General features: G+C 37.4%; 1 protein-coding gene across 1 annotated transcript in view; it reads left to right on the forward strand.

Moving 5' to 3' along the window:
* The first annotated feature begins 517 nt into the window (after positions 1-517).
* Hasp (Hig-anchoring scaffold protein) overlaps positions 518-26184 on the forward strand; it is a 140302-nt gene continuing 114635 nt past the window's right edge. The window contains exon 1 of the mRNA XM_028318794.1: positions 518-624. Within this exon, the coding sequence (XP_028174595.1) occupies positions 573-624 (52 nt within the window). The 5' untranslated portion in view covers positions 518-572. The remainder of the gene's footprint in view (positions 625-26184) is intronic.

Here is a 26184-nt window from a genome sequence, read left to right on the forward strand (position 1 = left end):
TGAATATTTTTTTATGATAATTAACTGACTCTGATAGGACTCGAACCCATGACTCTCTCCTATAAACAATTGATTCAGAGTTCTAATCCATACAGTAAGTAATCTTAAACACACAATCTATTCACATTCACACAACTATTCATTTATGACTAACAGTATTAATCAACTGACTGCATAACTACACGCAATGCAATGTTTATGAAGTGCGAAATCATGTTTTGATTTCGTTTTCAATTTAATCCATCCAGATTCAGTATCATTTAACTTGACTTGTGTCTTCACCAGAAGGTGGATTTTCTTTGTGAAGAGTTGAATCTCTTTACTATTGTAATATTCTGTACCTGTAATATGCAATAATGTTATCTAAATGTTTCTTCTTTACAACGTTTACATGAAAATCACAGCGGATTTTCGCGCGACAAAATCGCACCCCATTATCCATCGTGCCGCGAATGGCCCGCCTTACTTCCCCAGCGGCGTCCCGGGTGGTAGAGGGGAGTCCAGACCGCGACGAGCGCTCGCCCGGGCCGTACGCGCCATGACATTCTAACCGCGCCACAGTGATCTGGAAAATGACGCGATACTACACCCTTATTGTGATGCTGCTGGCAGTGTCGGCTATAGGTAAGCTGTAATTGATTATGCCTTTGCTTTTTTTGTTTTTAAAAAGTAGAGTTTGATGTTTTCGACGGGTTCCATTGACAGCGATTGGGATACAGATAATCAAATAACAGAAATGGACCGTCCTTTTTAGAGGAATAACAAGTATTTTTACATCGAGGTAAATAAAAATACTTTTTCAATGTTATTTCACAGTAGCAAAGGAAATTACCTTTTTAATAAATGCCAGTTTGTTTTGCTGGCCATTTATAAGTAATGTAAAAAAATATTATTCTTAATTTATATTTTAAACAATGCGTTCTTATTTCTAAATAGGTTAAGTAATTTTTTAAATCTAATTAGCTCTGAAAACTTGGCAGTAACAATTATTTTCGTCACTTTAGCCATAACGAAAGAAAAATAAACGCGCGTCTATTGTTTTTTCTGTCAATAAATTACGCGTGGGTGGTCAGATAATTCTTGTCTGTGCATTTTGTTAAGTTATCTTTTTAATAAATTAAAACGTAGACTTTTTCACGTAGGTATATACCTGGACGACAAAGACAAAATTAATTATTTAACATTGTACAGAACAACATCCCACGTTTAAGTATAATTTACTTTTTAATGAGTTCATTAAGCTGCTTTCGAGAAAAAGAGCCTTTAACCTTTATTTACTTGCGTCAAGTAGACGCGTGTATTTATAACTTTTACCTTCATTAATGTGAAAACACGTGTAAAACTTTATTGAATTTTAAGAAATTGTTTATACGTACCGTTGAACTAATAATTGTTAATTTTCACTTTTCAATGTTTTCATGAATATTATTTAAAGATGGACTAATTGATGACCCTTGTGGAAGACTTAGGTCCAGCGCTGGATTGCCGTAAAGAAGATAATAGCCCATAGAAATACCTCTAAACCATAGATTAATAATTTTGACGAAACGTTTGCATAAAGAATAGTGTAATTGGTACTACCGTTCTATTCATGAATAAATAAATAATAAATAATAATAAATAAAGACTATCCATCTAGGCTTTATCTTATAGCTAAACTAAGTCAGAAAACCTTTGTGTTGTAACTCATCAAAAAGTTCCAGATCTTAATTTGGGTCCTGAAAAATGTTGTTATATAAAATACGAAATATACTGACTTAGATGAAAAACCTACGACCTTTCGCCTGGTGATTGCCTGAAGCAGTCGGTTTTATTAAGAAAAATCATATCAAGGCATTTCACAATCTGTGAGATATTAATGAGGGTTTTCGCGATTGAAAAATCCGCCAGATGGCGGGACGTGGATGTAGGGTCTGACTTCTGCGTGATTGGTGGATTTTAACATATCTGTCAATGTCATGTCAAATATAACCAATCATGCAGCATTTGAACCTCACGTCTACGTATTGCCATCTGGCGGATTTTTCAATCGCGAAAACCCTCATTGCGAAGGTATTCAGAATTCACAAACTTATGTCTTATCTCATATAGTTAGTTGGATTTTAGCATTTACGAGTATATTCATCTAGTTAACTGACTGTGGTGACTGCTTTTACCATTGAGCTACAGAAACATTTACCCAGATAATGTTATGCGGGTCAGTATGGGAATTAGGTTAATTTTAATCTTCAGTTAAAAGTTAACCGGCGATTGAAAAATCAGCCCGTCACTTAAAACAACTGATTGTTTTTTTTTTTCGAGCGACTTGGACCGACGGTAAAATCTTGAAGAAGGTTTAATGCAAGAGTATATATTTTATAATTCTCCAAGCAGAAAGGTAGTACGATAAAACAAAAGATAATAGATTTCCATCTTATCTGTAACCTCCACCCCCTATATTGACGTCGACGACCCTTAGGGGTGACACCTTCCCAATAATTAGATGAAACTGAAGCCAAATTCTTTAATTAGCTCCTAATGACGTCAAAGTGCTTTCCTAGTAATTAATATGGCCTTAGTTGGGTTCCCTAAGGAGTCCTAGCAACTTTGGGTTTTGCATTAATTAACGATAATTATCGTTGTCATTTTCTTTAGTTGGTAAGACAAATGCTTAAAGATGTCTGAATATTCTTTTTTAACGTCGTCAATTATGTAAACTAATTAATTTTATAATTTATCAATATTAATTATTACTAACTATTGTAGAATATTTAGTAATGTACCTATGATACAAGATTTGCAACACCCTTACAGGGTCATAAGTTGAGACTAAGTTTAAGATCACCACCTATGTACACTTATGAAGCAATAAATAAATGATTATGATTATGATTATTGGTGTGCCTCAGGGGTCGATATTGAGCCCGGTGCTTTATTTAATTAATCAACGTACTTTCAGTTTTCCGTTCATCCATTCATATTTTGTTCGTTATTTTTTACAATAATTATTGAGATACTTTTACCTCATGCTTAAAAACAAAAGTAGGTTTTTCCTGTTATCTATGTATAATATAAAAACAATACAAAAACAGTACCTATTTCATTAGAGGAAAATGTTCCCAGATTATTTTTAATTTTGAGGAAGCGGAAGGGCCTTCGATTTTGTATTTTTTTAATTAAAGCAGTCAGATATAAATAGTATTTGTAAAAGAATGAATAAACTTGGAAAAACTACAGAAGGCAGTAAAGAGATCCCGAAGCAACGATAGAACAGGTAAGTGAGATCAGGTCAATAACTTCCTGGATGTAGTAAAAACATATCAGTACTAACTGACTGACAGACTGACATAGTGATCTATCAACGCACAGCCCAAACCACTGGATGGATCGGGCTGAAATTTGGCATGCAGGTAGATGTTATGACGTAGGTATCCGCTAAGAAAGGATTTTACGAAACTCCACCCCTAAGGGGGTAAAACGGGATCCACGCGTGCGAAGTCGCGGGCGGCCGCTAGTCTATATTACGGAAATAATAACCATTACCTTAAGTTTCTGGTTGGCAACCACCCGAGCATTACGAGATGAGCTGGCTCCGAGCCATATCTGAGGGATTGCTTAAGTAAGCTTTAAGAGAATTGGAATTTTAAAGCCATTTTGTGTTCCACTTATGGGACTTGTCCCAATGCCAACGAAAAAGCGACTATCAAAATATTTGAATATTTATTTAAGTCTATCAAGAAGTTAAACTCTACAACGACTTCCTACACATTTTACGAATAAAAATACCTACTATTTAGAAATTTTACGAATAACATGCGCACATACGCATGATTGAAAATATTAGACACGCAAAATTAACAAAATATTGTTTCTATTTGGATACAAATTTAATGAAAAGTATTCCTTCTTTATACATATACCTTGCTTTGCCATGGCTCTCATATACAATTAAATTATCTATAGTATAAACACCAAGGAAACGCAACTAAAGTAAAAGTGGCGTTAACGACGTGAAGAGTACATAAATAATAAGTCTATCACTCCAATGACTGATAATGACATATATCAACATAGAGACACGCACTAGGCACTGTCACTTTGTTATGTACATCGACGGAACGACAAGGTAACCACTGTGGGTTCTTGTGCAGCTGTAATAGGGGCGAGTTTGCATAAAAAAATGGGTAGCCTGATGTGCTGTCGTGTGCAAATAGGTAATTCACAGCACTTTATTCTGTTAGTCAAGATTTTTTATTATACATAAAAATGTCATTTTTACATTATAATGCTCACATTCTCAAAGCATCACAAAAAGTCCACAGATTATGATATTATAATGTGAAAAAAAAAATTAGAAACAAATAGAATATAATCTATAAATATATGTTTAACTCAAAGATGACTGACTGACTGACTGACATAGTGATCTATCAACGCACTGCCCAAACCACTAGACGGCTCGGGCTGAAATTTGGCATGCAGGTAGATGTTATGACGTAGGCATCCACTAAGAAAGGATTTTACGAAACTCCACCCCTAAGGGGGTAAAACGGGATCCACACGTACGAAGTCACGGGCGGCCGCTAGTTTTAGCAATAAGGGTGTTTTTAAAATCGTGTGGATGAATTACCCCGCGTGAGTTTTCCACGCATTCAATAAATACTTGTATGAAAAACACTCTAATGCCCGTTTCCACCACCAATCCCTGATTTTTAAGTGACCCCTATGAAAAGAAAATTCCTGTTATGTGTTACCATAGGGGTCACTTAAAAATTAGAATTTATTTGTTAAAATTATTGATTAAAATGGTAAGACACGGAATGTACTCACGGCTTGACGTTTCGGCTGCTATGCTGTGCAGCCGTGGTCACAAGTCACAACCAGACTAGTGATTTTAGTTGAAATGGAACGCGAAAGTTAAAATCTTATACAGGGTGTTGATTTCAATACTCGCCATATTTATTTAGGTGATATATTATGACTTACATAAACGCATTATCCACCAAAAAATAAATTACAAACGAAAGTGGAATTTTTAGCGAATATTTTCCGTGCAACATCAACTGTACTATGGCTCGCAATAATGCAATATACGTTTACTGTGGCACGGGCACCCATCGAGCTACGCGGATCGCTCGCTTATCATGTTGGATAGTCTACTGAAGGATACGTAAAGTTGGTAGTGTAAATAGGTATTTTTCTTTGACTAACTAAAGTTAAAGTTCGTGTTAAATTAGTTTGCTGGTTCCTATGTGTGTGTGAGTGTATTGGAGCGCTTTCCGCCACTACCTACCGCGACGGCGGGAGTATTTTCTACACAAAATTACCAGATTATTCACTTCCTACATTAAAAAGGAATGTCCTTTAAGTTTAGAGTTAGGTACTTACCGATGCGACTTCAGATGCGTTTCCACGTGCCCTCCCGTAACAGTAAACCATGTTTACGTATCTACTCACGAGCACTGTACGTATGGTTAGGCATATTCCTAACACTCACTCACTATTACCACACTCACTATCACACGTTCACACACTAACTACTCAAAACCGCACGAGAAAACAATCAAAAATCGCAAATTTGCACATTCGATGACCGAAGATCTTTGTTAACTAAAGATCCGTCCTATCATAATTAATGCTCTTATAGCAAGCTTCCAAAATACTCAAATGCAAATGATTTGTAGTAGCTCAATCGTTATTATTAAAACGATAAGAATATCAATACATTTTGATAGTTATTTCGTGTAAGTAATGAAATTAAGTTCATTTAAAATAATCACGAACATGATGATGAATTATTTTATGTAAGTTATGAAGAATGGAAGTTTAACCTGAACCTAACTAACAGCCTAACAGTCGTTCAGGGAATTTAAATTAAACGCCGATAGAAATTAAATTACGTTATTATTTTAAAAAAAAAATGTAGCTTCTGTAAAAAATTTTATTTTGCGGAAGGAAGCAAATTCGTGTAAAAGGTTTTTTTATTAAAGACCTACTTAATTAATTAGTTTTTAGAACAAAAAATAAACTCGTAACGTGATAAGGTGTAAGTAACTAATTTACTCATTACATTTTTAGGGTAGATTTGGATTAGGCTCCGTCAAGTAGTCGTCGTTGAACTCACAGCTGATTGTGGCTGATAGTTGACTGACTCATGGGCGAGCGCGGGTAGTGGGGCGCGGGACGGGGGGCGCAGCGCTTGCCCGGGTCACCGGGTGAGCGCCGCGCGCCGTTTGCGTTGGGGGACTATTCTGCACTGTAGTGGTCGATTATGGAAATCGCAGATATTTAAAATATAATTAAAAAAAAATTTGAAGTCAGTTTTTTTGCTGATTCGTGATCAGAATAAGCTACTTAATCAACTCCCTAAATATGGCGGGTATTGAAATCAACACCCTGTATTAGAGATTGATGGTGAAAACGGGCATATCTTTAATGAAAATTGCATTAACTCCCTATATTATTACTTACTACGAGCAGTACTCGTACTTACCTACAATAATCAAGCTATTTCAAGAAATTAGTCAGTCTTTGTCACTCAGAACTTCTCCGGGTAATTTCATCAAATCTCCGCTGGGTTAATTTACATGAAAAACTCATTCGTTTCGCGTTCCGACTGTATTAAGAGCTTAAGAGGCCGGTACAGTCGGCTCTGTGATTTTAATTTTAAGGTCAAATTTGAAATTTCCCTTGTAATAAAAGAGAATCTCGTTACAGGAAACGTTTCGGGCGTAGTAATCCGTTGTCGTGCCATTGTTTTCTTTTTTCATTAAAATGTCTGAAAGAGAAATATCAGACGTAATAAGTTAAGTACATTTGATATTTCTTTCCCTTTTTGTGTCTGAGTCTCATTAACTATACAGGGTGGAAACGATAAGTGATCTCACTCGATTATTTCTAAACTATACAAGATATCGAGAAACTGATTACTGATTCTGAAAGTGCTTCACAAGCTCTTTCAAACGGTACCAATAATAAGTTACAGAATAAACTGGATCTATCCGAAAATTCAATGTTTCCAGCTTCCATCGTTCGTTCGTTCGTTTCAGCCGAAAGACGTCCACTGCTGGACAAAGGCCTCCCCCAAGGATTTCCACAAAGACCGGTCTTGCGCCGCTTGCATCCAGGTACTCCCCGCGACCTTCACCAGATCGTCGGTCCACCTAGTGGGAGGCCTGCCCACGCTACATCTTCCAGCTCGTGGTCGCCACTCAAGAACTTTCCTGCCCCAGCGGCCATCAGCTCTTCGAGCTATGTGCCCCGCCCACTGCCACTTGATTTTAGCGATTCTGCGGGCTATGTCAGTCACTCTGGTTCTCCTACGGATCTCCTCATTTCTGATTCGATCACGCAGGGAAACTCCGAGCATAGCACGCTCCATCGCTCTTTGGGTGACCTTGAGCCTTCTTATGAGGCCCATAGTAAGCGACCACGTCTCAGAGCCATACACCATCACTGGCAACACACACTGGTCAAACACTTTTGACTTGAGACACTGCGGTATTCAGCTTCCATACATTTAGTAAAACCACATAATTTTAAAAACTATACAAGATATTCAAAAACTGGTTACAGATCCTGAAAGTGCTTCACGAGTTCTATCCAACGATACCAATATTAGATATTGGTACCGTTGGATAGAGCTTGTGAAGTACTTTCAGGATTAGTAATCAATTTTTTGATATCTTGTATAGTTTAGAAATAATCGAATGAGATCTCTTATCGTTTCCACCCTGTATATACTATACACAGTTACGCAGATTTTTTTACTCTTGTAATGATTTTGAAAGGTATAACGGCACTATTACCACCTCTCGTTCCCAGCGCTGCAACTCCTGTGTAGCTAAGATCTTGCTTGACTGCTAGGATAAAAAAAATCATGTAACATAAGATTTTTAAAGCTAAAATGCTCTCTGTCTTAGGTTTCGTTTCCTGATGTGTCCCAAAAACAATGTAACTTAACTTTGTAACTATTGAAAGATTTGATTATATCTTTTTTTTTTTTTTTTTTTTATCCACAACGAGGAAGCTCTTGGCCTGTATCTCACCTGATGGTAAGTGATGATCAGGCCGAAGGTGGAAGCGAGCTTCACCCGGAATCCTCAACCACGGAGGAACTGGCTATCTTACCTCTAACTGCCGGAACACAACAATGCTGTTAACATTGTTGTTATGGCGACAGACTTAGGTAAGATGGTGGTAGCTAGCCAGGCGGACTTAGAACAAGCCCTACCACCAACCNAGGCGGTTAAAATCTTCCCGTATCCTTTAAAATATTCACGGTTTTTCCAATTTTATACCTCCTTGTTGTCTTTCACAAATTGCCCACTTGCAATTGGTTTTATATTGCTTACTCCTACTTTTCAACAACGATTTTTCCTTCGACGTCCGAAATAGCTTTCGCAAATTTAATCAGTTGGCAAAAAAATTAAACGCCCCATTATAACTTTGCGGTATTGTTTTCAATGGAAATTGAGTTTTTGTGTAACTTCGTAAAAACATTTTTGTCAAGTTTGAGTATTCTTCTACGTTCGTAAGGATAATTGTTGCATAGCATTTTGGTTTCATTTATAGAGTTTTCCCGATGTTTCTTGCTTTAGCTATCTATTTATTTATATTTATACAGCATTTTCTTCGTTCCAGTCTTTAAGGAAAAGTTTCTACTAAACACATTGTTATTAGTAAAATATTGTGTCGTATTCATAGAGATGTAGAGAGATGTCAACAAACTCAGTGTCGCATTAGAAATTCGCACACTCAAAGTAATCAAAACATGTACTCATTATACACTGCGGTATCAGTGCTCAATGTTCGAATAATCTTTAGTACTACGCAAGCAATGTAAACTGTTTACATTATGACGTCGCTGCTGTCATCGTTGCTGAGACGAGCAATGTGTTCTATTTTTGGGCATATTGCTGCGACACCGGCCCCGCCCCCTTGTCGCATCTCCCTTTAGTTTCTGGGATCTGTGGTCGCATGTCACCGGTATCTATTGGTTTCATCGTCATCATCACTATCATGACATCAGGTCATTTGGTCTATAAATAGAAGTCTTAAGGTAGACTTCGGACACAGATTGGCCGTAGTAAGGACAATCTGGTCAGGTGGGGATTCTTGGATGGCTCAAACATAGATTACAGGTGCGGTTTTCTTCCCCAATCGATGAAACACATGGTGTCGTGCCCTGAGTGCCCGAGCAACTGCACGCAGGAGGTTTTAATGAATGCTGCTGACAACGCCACTCTTGTAGCGGAGTTTTGGGCTGACACTGTGTAGGTTTATTGTCGATGTCGACACGATAAGAAAAAGAAGATTTGGTCTCTAGTGGCTAACTTTTAGAGGCAAATGGAAGATTTGGACACTCCACACACTGGTCAGACGGGCTGGGAAAGCCTCATAATGTTCGCATATTTGTCCCATAGTCGCCTTCTACGACATCCAAGGAAGAGTTAAAGTTTCTTATCTACCGTGTTAATATCGATAATGAAAAACAGCAGGAGCTGTAGGTTAGACGATAACGACGACGAATTTATTCCAGAAAGTATAATGCACTTTTTTACTTTAGCGTCGGCCGTTTGGTGTAGTGGTTCAGAACGGACTACTATGCCGAGAGGTCCCGGGTTCGATTCCCGGCCGGGCAGGAATTAAAATGATGAATTTTAATTTCTGTGACGGGTCTGGGTGTGATGTATGTATTTAAAAAAAAAAGTATATAAGTAGTATATCCGTTAAGCTAGCACCCATAACACAAGCATTAAGTTGCTTACTTTGGGGCTGGCTGGCGCTGTGTGAAATTGTCCAAAGATTTATTTATTTATTTATACTTTATAAACAATACGTTTCCGCGATGCAATCTATACTATACTAATATTATAAAGCTGAAGAGTTCGTTTGTTTGGTTGAACGCGCTAATCTCAGGAATAATGGACCGATTTGAAAAATTAATTCATTCATTCATTCTCGCGCGCGCCGCCCGAGCGGTCAACAACCCCAGCGTACGCGCGCGATCTTTTAAACCCGTAATACCATATAAACAGTCCATTATTGACTCAGTTATGTAAAAAACACTCCTATAAACTATAGTGCAAAGTGATGAACAGTGAAAAGTACAATTCAACCGGATTCCAATGATTTTTGAACAAAATGTTTTGTAATCAAAACGTTAAAGTGCAAGTGTAAATTGCGTAAAAATCACATCTATAAACTAATGGTGCAAAGTGATGAACAGTGAAAAGCACAACTCAATTGGATTTCAGTGATTTTGGAACAAAATCTTGTGTAAACAAATCGTTAAAGTGCAAGTGCAATCAAAATAACTTCATACTACCGACCAAAACAGTGAAAATAAATGTCACATTCCGTTCGTGACCTTTGAACTTTTACTCAGCAATCAAAAAATATGAACAATTTTGTGGACTATTGAATACACGCTATTTTTCACCCATAAGCGTATACGTCGATTGGTGTCGGGGTATTAGAGGCCTGCCCAAAAGTGTGAGCGCTGCGGGTTCGAATCTACGCGTCAAGAATATTTTTGCATTTTTTTTTTCTTCTCTTTCCTCTTCGAACATTATTGTTTCGTGTTTATTTTTTTTATTTTATTTTTAACATCATACAAATACTATAATGTCGGACCACAAGAAGAGTACGAAGCTTCAAAAGATGGTGAAATGCTCTAAGTGCAAAAACAAACGAGAAGAAAGAGACACAGTAATATGTTCACTGTGTAAGAAAATATATGACTTTGACTGTATTGGCCTTTCGGAAAAATTATACGAAATAATGAAACCTGAAAATAAATTAAAACTGAAATGCAACGTGTGTGCTCAGAAGTCAAGAATGATGAAGCCCGATATACCGGCCTCTTCAAGTACTAACACAGAAGTTTCCAACGTAACAAAAAGGAAAAAAACACAGACAATATCAAAAACGACAAGCATAACCAAAGAGGTACCTGAATATAACTCACAAGAAACTGTAATGTGCGACTCCTATGATTTTGATGACGAAGGCACTCCTGAAAATTCAGAAATTGACCGACTCTCAAGAAGCGAAGACTTCACGACAACTAACCTATACGACATAAAGGAACTTAACGAACAAATTGCTGACCTCAAAATAAACCTTATGACCACACAAAATGAATTAGAAAATACAATAATTGAAAATAACGACTTAAAAAACCAAATAGCTAAGCTCAGTAATGAAATAAAGGTACTAAAGGAAGTTTGTCAAGCGCCAATAGATGCAAATATTCTTACATCTGACTTCACCACCAATACGCCATCAAGAGGAAGACGTGGCAGACGATCAATATGTAATTCTCCAAGATCGGCAACGTCAACCCCATCCCACATGAAAGATGAAATAACGTCAGCAATGCGACGGAAAATTTGTGATCTGGGACATCAATTACGAAATGCTAAGGAAGAAATAAAAGTACTTCACCAACAAATTAAAGCACTGGAGGACAAACTTCTGGACACAAATTATGACAACTACTCAAAGGAAAATAATCAAGACAGCACCTACCTAGAAAACACATGCGACAGGAAGACATCGAGTAAAAACTTGACAAAAAGAAATTTAGCTCTAATTAGCACATTTAAATTTAACGTAAATTCTGTATCTAAACAGTTTGGAAATACTTTTAACTATTGTCACTACTGCAAGCCGGGAGCAGGTATTTTAGAGTTATTTTCTAACATTGAAGAAAAAGTAAAGAATTTTACAAATGCGGACTGTTGTGTTGTTTGCATTGGTGAAAAAGACTTTAAAGAATCAGGGGACAATAAGACATTAGTGTACTACATTTGTGATTTAATAAAGAAAATAGAATTATATACCAACATCATAATATGCGCACCTAGTTACATCTGCGGCAGTACGTTATTCAATTGTCGGGTAGAAAACTTCAATAATATGTTATATAGGGAAATGCAAACTCATGACCTTGGTACTCTGTATGATACTAATCTAAACTTAACTCTTCAAATGTTCTCATATAAAACTGGTAAACTTAATAGTCATGGACTTAACCATGTTTTATTAGAATTAAAACAACTAACTACATACTTGCCAAAGTGCACTGGTTACGGCATATTGACGAATAACACCACAATATCTGGAAATAATCGTTTGCATGTGAAGGGCTCAGGTCATACCTCTACACCCTTAGAAACAATACTTCCGTTAACGAAACCCACGACACAAAAGAAAACTACATTGTTAGACTACTTCTTGCCAGTAGAAAAACCTAATAAAGACAATAGTACAAAAAGGTTTTTTCGTGTTAAATAAAAGCGGGGGCTACCTTCGAGTATTTCATCAAAATATAGCGGGTATATTGGGTAAACAGGATATTGTACAAATAGCCTTAAACTCTCTACGAGACGATCAGCGGAAGGTCGATGTTTTGTGTTTCTCGGAAACATTTATAAAATCTGGAAACGAATCTAATCTAAGATTAAATGGCTTTACATTAGCAGATTGGTATTCTAGGTCTAAGGAAAGACGCGGGGGAGTATGCATNGGTAGTAATTATTTTTCTACGTTTTAGTGTAGGTTTTTTGGAGTCGGTTTTATTTTTTTTTATAATTTAAGGAACTAAATTTACTATCCCTTCCCTCTATGTACATTTTCGAAGCATGCATTTTCAACCGACTTCAAAAAAAAGGAGGAGGTTCTCAATTCGACCCGTATGTTTTTTTTTTTTTTTTTTTCTATGTTTGTTACGCGATAACTCCGCCAATTATGAACCGATTTGAACAAATCTTTTTTCGGCGTATAGGTAATACCTCAAGGGTGGTCCCATTTAAATTTAATAATAGAAAAACCAACCCCCAAGGGTGGAAAATTGGGGATGAACTTTTTTATACGCAATATCTCCGCCGATTATAAATCAATTTGAACGATTATTTTTTTGTTGAATAGGTATTATCAAAAGGGTGGTTTCATGCGAATTTGAAGAAAATANTAATATTATAATGAGTTGGAATGTGAATTCTTATGTATTTTATTGTATTTAATTTGAATTGTATTGTATTGACTTATATTATAATTTGACATTTTAATATTAATTCGATACCATAAAATATTTGTATGCCAGTAATGGTAAATGTGTTTGTACTTTTTTCCATATTAATTGTCATCATTTTTACCCACATTTTTACAAATAAAGTGATTTGATTTTGATTTTTGATTTTGATTTTAAATTATTGTTAGATAGCCCATTTATCGAGGAAGGCTTTAAGCTATATAACATCACCTTACAACCAATAGGGGCGGAGCAGTATAGAAAAATGTTACAAAAACGGAAAATATTATTCAAACTATTTTCACGCGTACGAAGTCGCGGGAACAGCTAGTCACAAAAACACAACGCAATTAAATTCCATACAAAGAAATGCATCTAGATTTCCGTATATTGTATATGTCATTATTATGCTATCCATCTAATGCATATGCATGCATCAGTGCACAATGCGTCATAAGTCTCGTGCACATGAGAACGGTTTGCGTAATGGAGCAAAAATTGCATAGTTATGTGTACCTACGCACTGTTATATAAGTTATCGATGTTTAGAGCTCTAGAGTCTAGACTCTAGACCAGGGGTGACCAACTTGATTAGACATAAGATCAACTGTTTACTAACGAAACCCCGGGCGATCTACCACTTACATACTTCTTGAAATCTTAAATGAAACAGCATAGTTTAGTACACAATTATGTAGTATTTTTTGCCTTGCCAAGATCGACTGGACTAATAGTCGCGAATCGCGAATTCGCGATCGACCGGTTGGCCACCCCTGCTCTAGACAGTCTAAAGATGCGGTTGAATGTGCAATTTTTCATATTCTTTTGTTTATTTATTAATCAATTTAGTCCAATATGTATAATAATATGATTTTGTACCAATATTGGCAGAACTTAGGGTGAACCTTTTGCTATTTTTATAGAGGTTGTCGGTTTAAGTATGGATCAAACAAATTGATTACACTACTCAAATTCAACAATATTTTTATTTGGAAGGCAAAATCTTAAAATAAAATCAACTTTTCCATAGAAGTAATCAAAATAGAGTGCGTACCTAAAGATGAGATAGGTATTTAAACAAAATTACACTGCTAGCTCTACCAAGTACTTATTATTATTCTGTGGCTCTACCGGCGAATTTCGAACCGCCTTTGTTCATCAGAAATAAAGAAGGAGTCTAATGGTGAAAGAATTATTCGTATCGGTCCAGTAGTTCCGGCTATTCAATACAAACAAATTTAACGATCAAATCTTTCTATAATTTTAGATTGAGCAATTTCAATTGCACATATAAACGCATCTTTAGGTAAATAGAGAGAAAGGGTGAAAGTTATTGGTCTAAAGGCTTACTTATAATTTTATCGACATACAGGATGTTTATTACATAGCGATTCTTCTGGTAGATAATAAACTTGTCGTTACCAACTTTCATATGCGATTTACAAGATTAATTACGACAATATCCAGTGTAATGCGCCAATAAATTATCTTTTTTATTTTATTTAAAAACGAATGGTTGAGTGGTGGATGTGAGTGAATTTTTTCGTCTTTTCTTTATGAAAAATGTGGTTGAACCTTTCAAAATTTAGTTCAGAGGTTTAAGAAAACAAACCAATAGAAAAAAATACTTAATTAGGTTCCTAATCGTTTAGATTCTATAAGCTGTGCAAAAAAGTTTTTTTTTAATCCACAACGACGAAAGCAACTCTTAGTTTACATTTCACCCGATGGAAAGTGATGATCAAGCCAAAGGTGGAAGTAATTTAAACCTCTTCTATTTAAACGCGGTAAAACATAGGTTTGTTACAACAACTATGTCAGACTTAGCAAGTCGATATTCTGTCATCACTTCTTAACATGTCATGTATTTTCAGTCCATCTGGTCGATTCACGCCTGCCATGTAACACAAACGATTCATGACAGCAAAATTGCAAGTGCAGTTGGCGTGCACTTCGTTCCACTGACTGTACTCAACATTTTCTAGATGGGAGTTAAAATTTTATAGTCCATGTCAAGCTTAGGTATTCTCATTTTGGAGCATCAACATTTTTAGGATGGAAGATATTTTGTTGCTTGCTACAAAAGTATGAAGCTATTTTCTTTGGAACTGGATATTTCACTTATTTTGTTACATAGAGGAGATAGTTAAGGTATACTTTTTAACGTTTTAAGGCAAAGGGGACCTATGACGTCACCAGTTTGAAAATTCAATTAATCATGAATTGATATCAGGAAAATGAAAAAACACTCGGTTTTCTGGGATAGGATGAAATGTTTTAAGAAAAAGATGTGTCTTGAAACTAGGTATTACATTTAATTCGTTCGTTTCAGCCGTATGACGTCCACCGCTGGACAAAGGCCTACCCCAAGGACCGGTCCTGCGCTGTCCGTATCCAGGCCATCACATAGTTAAAAATATTAAATTGCATAATTATTTTTATTGGGGTCAACTATCCAACCAAAGGGTTGTTAGCAGAGTTGTTTTGAATGAACTAGGCGTTTACTGCATCATCGGAACCGTTGCACTGCAGTCACGGATCGCGTGCCCGCTATGTTCATTGTTCGTTCCTGCAGCGTTTCCGAGTTTTTGTGCGGAGAAAGGTATTGCTAAGGCGATAGTATACTTGAACCACGGTCTTGTATATTGTAGATTAAATAAAAGAGATTGATTACTATAATTTATTTATTTAAACTTTTGTACGTAGTAAGTAATGTACAGTGTTGGAATTAATGCAGGGTGGCATTGTCTACCAGTCAATCACAGGACAAGCATATTGTAGTGTACATTGGAAAATATCGGCTGCTCGATAACCTTACGCTTGCTAAGCCATCAAAACCCTAACGATAATTTCAATTTCATAAGATAGGTAAGGCCCAGAACAGACGGTGAAATGCAACTACAATGAAACTGCAACTTTCTGATGATTCTGATGAATGAAACTGAAACTGAAAGTTTCAAACTGGTCGCGTCATGTGTGGTCTCTCAACGGACGCTATGGCAGAAACTTAGATGCAACTCAAAAGTACCTAACTAGCAGTTTCAGTTTCGTTGCAGTTGCGTTTCACCGTCTGTTCTGGGCCTAAATTTTCTAATTCACATGCCAAATGCTCTCGCGGATTTAAAAAAATACCTTTATATTATTATGATTTTCAGTGAGTGTCATAGGGATGTTTAATAATAATTTACGAGTAGTAAGTAGGTAGGTATTTTTTTTAAACACATTATGATGTTATAATAATTATGAAATCTCTATTAATTTCGTCTGAAAAAATGAGTCATACTTTCAACTTTGTAGATTTATTGTGGAAAATAACTATTAAAGTGTTTACTAAACTGTCGCATCGTAAATTGCTATGTCAAAACCCAATATTTCCCATTAACATACTATTACAGTACAGGCCCATGTTTAGGCGTAATTAATGAATCTGTCGGAGCCGACAAATTGATCGAGCCAGTTTTGATGGATGGAGGGACGGACTAGCTTCACCACTTAGTTTGTTGATTTTAATAAAAATTAAATATTGTAAATCATCAATCGTTAAGGTTCCTATAATGTGAAAAAAGTTCCTAATTAATAAAATTTTCGACTAAGGGTCCTCGCCCAAGGCGACTTTATTTTTTCCACAACGAGGAAGCTCTTGGCCTGTATCTCACCTGATGGTAAGTGATGATCAGGCCGAAGGTGGAAGCGAGCTTCGCCCGGAATCCTCAACCATAGAGGAACTGGCTATCTTACCTCTAACTGCCAGAACACAACAATGCTGTTAAAATTGTTGTTATGGCGACAGACTTAGGTAAGATGGTGGTAGCTAGCCAGGCGGACTTTGAACAAGCCCTACCACCAACCAAACCGATCAGAAAAATTTGCCCCCACTGGGGATCGAACCCGGGACCTCGGCGTCTGAAGCAGGTGGTCTTACCACTAGACCACAGAGGCGGTGAGAGGACCGGTTGGTAGCGGCCTGCATCCAGCGCCTTTCTGCTACCTTTATGAGGTCGTCCATCCTTTGTTCAGTATCACATCTCTCACCCCGCTTAAGTATGTAGGGAGCTCACGATTTCGTATTGTGGTTGATTGAAAGTAAAATTGTGTTTATGCCGACCGAACCCGCGGGCATCAGCTAGTATAAATACCCTGACAAAGTGCTGAAGGCTCGTCCATCCATCATCCTGTCATCAATTTGTCGTCTTCGGCGCGTCCATCTATTATACTTTTAAATGTGGATACGTCATAGTGTGTCGTGTATGCTGACGTTATCAGAATCAGAGTAACCAACGAAATCAATTTTTGGGGCCTTTTCTACTTGTTCAATATTTCCTGACACTTAGGCTGAGTTGCACCACCTTACATTAACTTTGACAAATGTCAAAAATCCGTACAAAAACACCCGTTATCGTTAAAAATACGGTCAAATTTAGATGGTGCAACTCAGCCTTAGTTTATAAGAGAGATGCCACACGGACGTTGACGTTATGGTTCTTTCCCACAGAGCAATTTCCCGTTTTTTACAGGAAATGTTTTTTGCAGCATCCCGAATTTTTGACTGTCGTGTAAACACATAAGTGTGCTTGATCGAGTTCCAGATTCTAACGGATTTGTTTTTTGCGGGACATTGCAAACGGGATGTTCGTGTGAATGTTAATATTAAATTATACAGCAAAACGGGATCCTGCAAAAAATAGTTCCCGCAATAAACGGGATGTCTCAGTGGGGAAGACCCCTAATACCCAAATAACTTTTGACTTCATCTAGTTGATACGGCATTATTTTCCTTCCATTTTTGCCACAGTAATTCCACTGCTAACAAGAAAGATGTTATCAAAAGATATCAAGTGACAAAATAACAGCGAAATAACTTAGTATTTCACAGTCTCGCAGGACTATCCATTGTGCAGAACATAATAGGGTTTCCACACCGACCTTGCGAGATTTGTGGCGGTACCTTTGTAAGATAAACGATAGCATTAGGCCTGCTTTCCACTAAAGTGGAGCGGAGACGTGCGGAAATGCAGGATATTTCCAACAAAGCGGAGCGGAGACGAGAAAAGATGTGCGGCAAAGCTGGCAGGCTATTTCCACCAAAGCGGAGCGGAGAAGAGCGGAGACGAGAGGAGGTGTGTGCTGTTCGTAGCTGTCAGCTCTTTCAGTCTTTATCGGTACTATTCCCACCCCCTCATTCCCGCCGCTGCAACTCCTGTGTAGCCAGGATCTACAGCTTGACCGCCAATAAAAACCCAACCAGGGAAGGTTAAGTTTGCAGCTGTTAGTCTATTGCTGTTTATGAAAGGAAAACACAATCCACACAGGCTCTGCTCCGCTCCTCACATCAGCGCCGGCGCCGCTGTCAAATTCTATAGAAAAATGAGTCCGCGCGACACTTCTCTCTTCTCCGCGCTATCCATTTCCACCTAAGCGGAGCGGAGAGATGTGGAAATATTGCAATCTGATTAGTTATTCACACTTCTCTGCTCCGCTTCGCCTTGGTGGAAACGGGGCCTAAACGATACCGTTATAATGTACCCGAAATTTTAGGTTCATGTGAACATGGGTGCCCCATATTTTGCCAGGGTTATCAAATAACTTGGTAAGATAACAATGGAGGTTCTGCAGAGTTCGCTTATTTGCAAAGGTAAGGTCAGAGTGCGCTCTATTGGTGAGCTGAATTAGAGTAAGTTATGTTGGTGTAGAACGTTACAAGGTAAAGTTGAAACCATCTTATCTAAGTCTGTCGCCATAACAACAATGTTAATAGCATTGTTGTGTTCCGGCAGTTAGAGGTAAGATAGCCAGTTCCTCCGTGGTTGAGGATTCCGGGTGAAGCTTGCTTCCACCTTCGGCCTGATCATCACTTACCATCAAATGAGATACAGGCCAAGATCTTCCTCGCTATGGATAAAAAAATCGTTGGCATCCTTTTAAAATAAAACTCTGGGTAGGAGAGACTGAGGAGAGTCGTGACAGAGGAGATTTGTGACATTGTCATTGGATTTTTGGAACTTATTAACTACTAGTGAGCTCGCAACAGTGCGCGTATTTACCCGCCATTTACTGCGCCAGAAGGAGGTTCATGTCTTGAGCTAACAAATACGCGCTGTTGCGAGCTCCACATTGACACAACTCTCCTGGGTCTCCCCTACTCATCATGAACATAGTACGTTCCACAAATATGAGACAAATCGAATGAGTTTGGCATTAAATCAAAACCTGGTAGGTAGCTTTACAGAAATATTCACAGTAGATACTAGTTGAAATATCAAATGAAACTCGCCGCTCCACCACATCCAAAATATCTTTCAACATCGCCCCAAAGTATAATATCATCAAAAGGTTTTTTCTGCGTATAAATAACCGGTTTATCTGAAAATAGAAACGGGTGTAGACTGGCTCAAACTAGATCGGACCGGATAAAGCCAGGTGTAGGTGGGATAGGGCGAACATTACCTTTCAGAAGAGGGTATCAATTTTGTACTAGCCTCTTGGGGCTACCTTAGAAGTTAAACCTTAGATTTGAAATTAGTTTGCTTTCCATAGGCCCGATTCGACCAAACTTTTATACGAGAATAACTCCACTGACACATTGACAGTTTCAGTATGGGAATTATGTCAAAACTGACGATTTATTCGGAGATTAATATTTATTCTTGTTTGGTCGACTCCACCCTGTTACTTTTTTTTTAATAAAAAGATTATTAGTTATTTGTTATTACACAAATTACTACTACTTAGTCGAGCGGCGGCGGGGACCGAACCCGCGTTCCCCTGATTACGAGTCGGCCAGTCCGACCCCTTCACCTTTCGGCTATCGTGGCTTCAAAACTTATATTTATAAGAACCGGTAGTGTGGACAGGCCTCCCACTAGGTGGACAAAGGATCTGGTAAAGGTCGCGGGAAGTAGGTACCTGGATGCGGGTAGCGTAGGACCGGTCGTTGTAGAAATCCTTAGCCTCATTTGGCTGAAACTCTGAATAAGGTACAATTTATTGTTCGTTCGTTCGTTCGTTTCAGCCAAATGACGTCCACTGCTGGACAAAGGCCTCCCCCAAGGTTTTCCCTATAGAACGGTCCTGCGCTGCCCGCATCCAGGCTCTTCCCGCGACCTTTACCAGATCGTCGGTCCACCTAGTAGAAGGCCTGCCCACGCTACGTCTTCCAGCCCGTGGTCGCCACTCGAGAACTTTCCTACAACACTTTATTGATTAATAAATTATTACATCTAAAATATCTTTTTATAATAACAGACATGTGACAGCCTCTTTATTGCTTCATTAAACAAATATTAATCAACTAAATAACAACTATATTGATATGCAATTAATAAATGAAAACATTATAATCGGCAAATGATACTACTTAATTAAAAACAGTATTTGGTTGTAAATTGAATTAAGGAAGCCAAGAACCGTAAATTTTAAGTAATTGTAATAAAATAATATTGACTAGGTAGTTCGTTTTTATATCTATTGAGATTTATGTATTTTGGATTTCATTAATTATATTCTTTTAACTGAATAATAAGGATGGTTGCACCATCTTACTTTAACTTTCGTCCGTCTGGTCGTTTGCCTCCTGTCACATAAAAAAAAATCTTTAACAAACGTCAAAAATCAAAGCTAGACTAAAACGAATGTTGTGTTCAGCTACAATCGGAGTGCAAATTAATTGTTAATCTTTGTTCAATGTACTTTATTTTTTAAACCATGATTTGCAATCTGTTGCTGTACCTTAATAAATAAATAAATAAATATATAAAATAAACCGGCCGGTTATCATTATAACAGAAGGTAAAAAAAAACAGAAGGTTAGGGGGTGCTATTCAGTCTAAGTTCGGCACATTGATAGGTTCAGTTTATTTTTCAGTTAAAAGATATCAGACGATTGAAAAATCAGTCCTTATATTAGTCAGTTTGACATTTTATCTTATTAAATCTGCATTCCGTAGCTATAATAAAAGAGCGTCCCACAAATGTTAGGTGTAAAAAGGTACCTATAACTAAAAATATATTTACCATTTCCTCCTTCAAACCATATCCGGGCATCCGGGTCCCTTACATCTTTACCCGGAAATCGGGTTGTGGATTTACGGATATTCCCCGGATCTATATTATACAAACTGGAATGCAATCCGGTAAAGGAATTCCAATTCCACTGCTACTCCATTTTGAATGGAATGGATTCCCATAGTGCTGTTGCAATGTTACTGAATAGCTACAAGACTTTGTCTTTGGTTTTGGTCTGTCACTAAGTTTGATCTATATGATCATGGGGGTTTTTACTTGAAAACTTTTGTAACTTTTATCAGCTTGCTATTCTCTCGCTGGAACATGTCGCGACACACAGTGAAATAAACTGAAAAATATGAAGTTTCAATTTCGTTTTTCTTTTACTTGTCAGTTAAGTTTGATGTTCATAGGGTGAGTTGCACCACCTAACTTTGACCGTAACTATGACGATAACCGGTGATTTTTGTATGGAGTTTGACAGATTTTAGACGTTTGTCAAAGTTAAACTAAGATGGTGCAACCCAACCTTAATCTATTTTCTATCTACCAGTGAAAATCGTCACAGACAGAAATAATTTTTAATACCTAGACTGTAGAAGTGTAATCTTTGAAAACATAAATTGATATAAGTCTAAGAGCGGTTTGTTAATAGTATCTGACATGCCACTTCCTTACACAATCTACTACAAAAATTACGGCATAGTTTTTTCTATCTTGATCCAAAGTAAAAATAAGACTTTTCTAAAACAAAAGGCCTAGTCATGGATGAGGGTAGTACGAGTATAGTAACTCAATACCCAAAGAAAACGGATAATTTCTCAATATACGGGACAGTGAAAAAGTTCGTGTGTCCAATCTTCTGGGCCACGGGCACTGCTGAGTCAGGGGTGGCCCCTGTAGGGCTGTCACTGTGAAAAAAATTACGTAATTTATTAAACACCAACTTCATTACTACAGGACTAGCGCTTAACTGGGTCAGTACCTGAGGTATGGGCTTTGTTTTGTCTCCTGTCATCCGATTTGTACTAAAGAGAAGTCGAACCTTGACTTCGAACTCTTTGCGGGTCCAATGACAGTAACTTTCCCCCGGGACAAACTTCACAGCCGGGCTAGGATGCGTACTGTGATAAATCATATGATGATTTTAGATGACAAATGTATGGGTTTATCGCGCAAAATCGATAAAATTGAATTTTTGTCGGTCAAGCTGTAGATACACAGGAGTTGCAGCGGTGGGAAAGAGGGGTGGGAATGGTCCCTTTACGTGCCTATTAAATTAGTGCCAACTAAGCACTAAGCAGTTCGTTAAATAGATGTCCATAACTTTCAATAAATTATCCAGATAATTAATGGCGGTCTGGATTTAATGGCATACTTGAGCAGTCTATTTATCCCTTAGCAGACATTGTGGTGTAATGGTTAATTATGTTCTAATTAATGTTGGTGATAATGCTCTAATGCCATTTATTTTTAAGGTCTTGGATTTTTAATGTTCTAAGTAGGTGTTATCTGTGTCGGTTATTTTTGAATTCAACCTTGGCTTGGAGTTAGAGCACTTTATTTAATTCTTTTTTCTCTAAAATTTTAATGGCCATGTGCGTTTTATTTTATTATTTCATATTTTTAGGAGTCATGAGGTCATGAGGTACCTCCCATAGCAGTTTGATTCATCCATTCTGGAACACACTGTATAAAGTTTCTTACGCCTAATTTCTCTGGTTAGGCGTACTTTTAATAACTTTAGGCGTATGACAGCAACGTGTTTTGGTTTTTAATGGGATTGACACAATTTTAGGTTTCAGATGCAGGGTGTAAATTAGAAAAGATTTTGATTTGATTTGATTGGCAAATAGGACCTTACCTTTACCTTTTTTGCTGAACCTTTTTGTGGCAGCCCTGCCAAAGCTAGAGTCATTCAAAGGTCAAGCCGAACGTTTATTACACGCATGAATATCGGCCGCTCAGTGAATTAGGCCGCTTTGGCGTTTCTACAAATGGAAACGTAACGCTACGCGATTAGCTTTATGGGTGGAGCTGTCGTAAAAGGTTTTTGTAATCGAGTTCTTTCTGGAAACTGCTGGGATCCAAAAGGCAAGGAGATTTTTCGTGTGCTAATACTTGGTCAAAATTGAAGATAAGATTTTTTAACAGTGTGAGTACATAACGTAACTCAATAAAAGTCGCGTAAAGACCCGTCAAAATTGCTCATAGCGGTTCTTTTGTAGATATGGGTAAGTACCTATTTCATTGCACCATTTGCACCATTGCAAAGTTCACTTCACTAGTGAGAGAACACTGAAGGGATGAACTTAACTTCGAACTCCTCCTATGTTCTTCTGATTAATTTCGATTGAATGTGTTGGTGTGGCGTGGCTTCAAAGTTTCTTGGAAAAACATGACGCGCGCGAACACGTGATTTTTTTTTTCATTTTTAAGAGCTCGGAATATGTTAGCAGATCTCATGTAGAGTCAAGCTTCTAACTCTACTTGCCCTAACTTCACAAACTCAATACATAAGTCAAAATATTATGTGGTATATTATTTAGTAGTGAACTATCGTCACATGAGTGAAAGGTATAGAAATTAATCACAATAGTTCTTGTAGTACCGCCTGGAACTTGAGTTCTAGAACTTAATTCAACGATCTATTATTTTGTACAGAAATTCATACGATATTAATATCGTGAGCACATGAGCTTATCGTACAGAACCAAGAAAGCCAAACTTCCTAACTACTAACCACTATAGTGGCATTAACGTAGTTAATAATTTATGTACTACTTACCTAACAACTTAACTAGTTGAGTCCATCTCGCATAGTTTCTTCTGAAGTTGGAACTAAATATCCTATATTTTTCACGAAAATTACTATAATTTGTTCGCTAAAGTTTGACGGGGTTGTTATTTTGAAAGTTTGATGTTTTGTTTCTAGTGCTAAGTACGCTATATTAAGTTATTTGCCCGCGGTTTCACCCGCGTGTTAGTTTGTCATAGATCGTCATAATTAATGCCTACCTACATGTTATTCTGGGTTATAACAATAATACTGTAAAGTTTCGTCAAAATCCGTTCAGTAGTTTATGCGTGAAAGAGTAACAAACATCCAGACATCCACACAAACTTTTGCATTTACAATATTAGTATGATGTTAGTTTGTAAGGATGATTTTTGTTACTCATTAACGCAAAAACTACTGAACGTATTTTCATGAAAACAGTATTATTGTTTATAGCTCAGAAAAACTTAAAGGCTATTATTTATAATGATCTGTGTTTTTAATATCACGCGGGCGAAGCCGTGATCTCTTGGATTCATATTGGTTCAAGTTTTCACGAATGTGGTTTTAACATTATTTGTTTTCAATAAAACCCAAATTATTTTGTATCCATTATCTGCCCATTTTAGCATATTGTAGGCACATACCAAAACCGCGGACGACGCCCGAAGAACCACAATATGTGGTCGCTGTAGGGCTGCCACTAATGGAAATAACGTACTAATTAATTAGTGGATAGCTCGATGAATAGTTAATTGAATTAACTCAAAAATTCGTAAAAAAACGTGCGAGTGTTTGTAGGCCGAGGTACCTACACAGCTCGTAGAATAGATAGTTGTTGGGACAGATATGTCACGCACTAGAAGATGTAGTCTAGCAAGGTCTCCAACTGACCGGTTGTCATGGAAATCCTTGGAGAAGCCCTTTTTCCAGCAGTGGACCTTTGATTGAAACGATTGAAGATTACAAAAGAGTAGGTAGTTAAATAAATTGTGACTGAATGAAAAAGCGGAAGCAGTGCCTGTAATCAGCTGAAATTATAAAAGAAACAAATAAGTCTCAGTTAGTAATTTTTAGGCTACCATTTATACACGAGAGGTTACTCGAAGTAACAACAAGCTTCACTATTAGTTTTATTAATTATTTTTTTATTTAAATTCGAATTGACAGCCCTGGCACATACGGATGGGGCCTGACCGCATCCCGTCCGGCGATGGCGCTACCAACTACACATTAACGATACAATGGGCGCAAAATGTAACAACGATGTAATAATCGTTTTATAACGTGTTAAAATCGGACAGCAATAGGTTTACCTATTGTTATACATAATCTATGGTTATAACAGTACCTAGTTACCTTGAGGATTTTTCCGGGTGTCTTAGGAAATATTACTAGCATAGACACAAATCGTCATCATTTCTGAAGGACGTCCACTGCTGAACATAGGCCTCCCCCAATGATTTTCATAATAACCGGTTGGTGGCCGCCTGCATCCAGCGCCTCCCTGCTATCTTTATGAGGTCATCGGTCCACCTATGGACACATAAAATGAAACAAAATTTTGTTATGAGCCCCAAAGACTGCAGACTTATCATCAGCCGATAGTTTGGTTGGATTTTTTGTATGAGGAATCAGTATCAGTATGAACATGAAAACTTCCATACAATTACATGTTCATTCATATTAATTAACATCCCGATTCCCCACTAAACTATCAACAGACTTAAAATCTCTAGTCTGCTGGGAGTTCTACGTCCGTTTTCACCATCAATCCCTAATTTTTAAGTGATCCCTATGAAAACAAAATTCCTGTTATGTGTTACTATAGGGGTCACTTAAAAATTACGGATTGATGGCGAAAACAGGCACTAATCATCTTGATTGTTTAAAAAGAAAGTAATGATTTTGTGTTTAAAAAAGTTTTATTACAAGAAAAATCAGAGTCACCAAAAGCCGTAAGCAGAAGCTAGTTAATTACATTTACACCATCAATTTCCTTTTACTATCTGCAAGATCTTCGTTGACGCTTGTTTTTAATTTACCCGACAGGAAAAATACAAAACAAAAAGATAACGACTTCTAAAAGATTTCAGATAATATTGATGAATACCGGACAAAAGTGTCTAAGGCAATAAGGCCTGGTTTTCACTGAAGCGAAGAGAAGAGATGTGTTTGTTATTCAAAGAAATGAGGAGATCCGTTAACGAACTATAGTCGCTGACATAGCCCGACGGATTAGCAAGCTGAAGTGGCAATGGGCAGGGCACATAGTACGCAGAACTGACGGCCGATGGGGCAGCAAGGTTCTGGAGTAGTGGACGCGTTTCGGAAAACGCAGCGTGAGCAAGGTGAACCAACGACCTCATAAAGGTAGCAGGAAGGC

This window comes from Ostrinia furnacalis, unplaced genomic scaffold (genome assembly GCF_004193835.3).
Source record: "Ostrinia furnacalis isolate ACB-3 unplaced genomic scaffold, ASM419383v2 OfSCF7013, whole genome shotgun sequence".
NCBI lineage: Eukaryota > Metazoa > Arthropoda > Insecta > Lepidoptera > Crambidae > Ostrinia > Ostrinia furnacalis.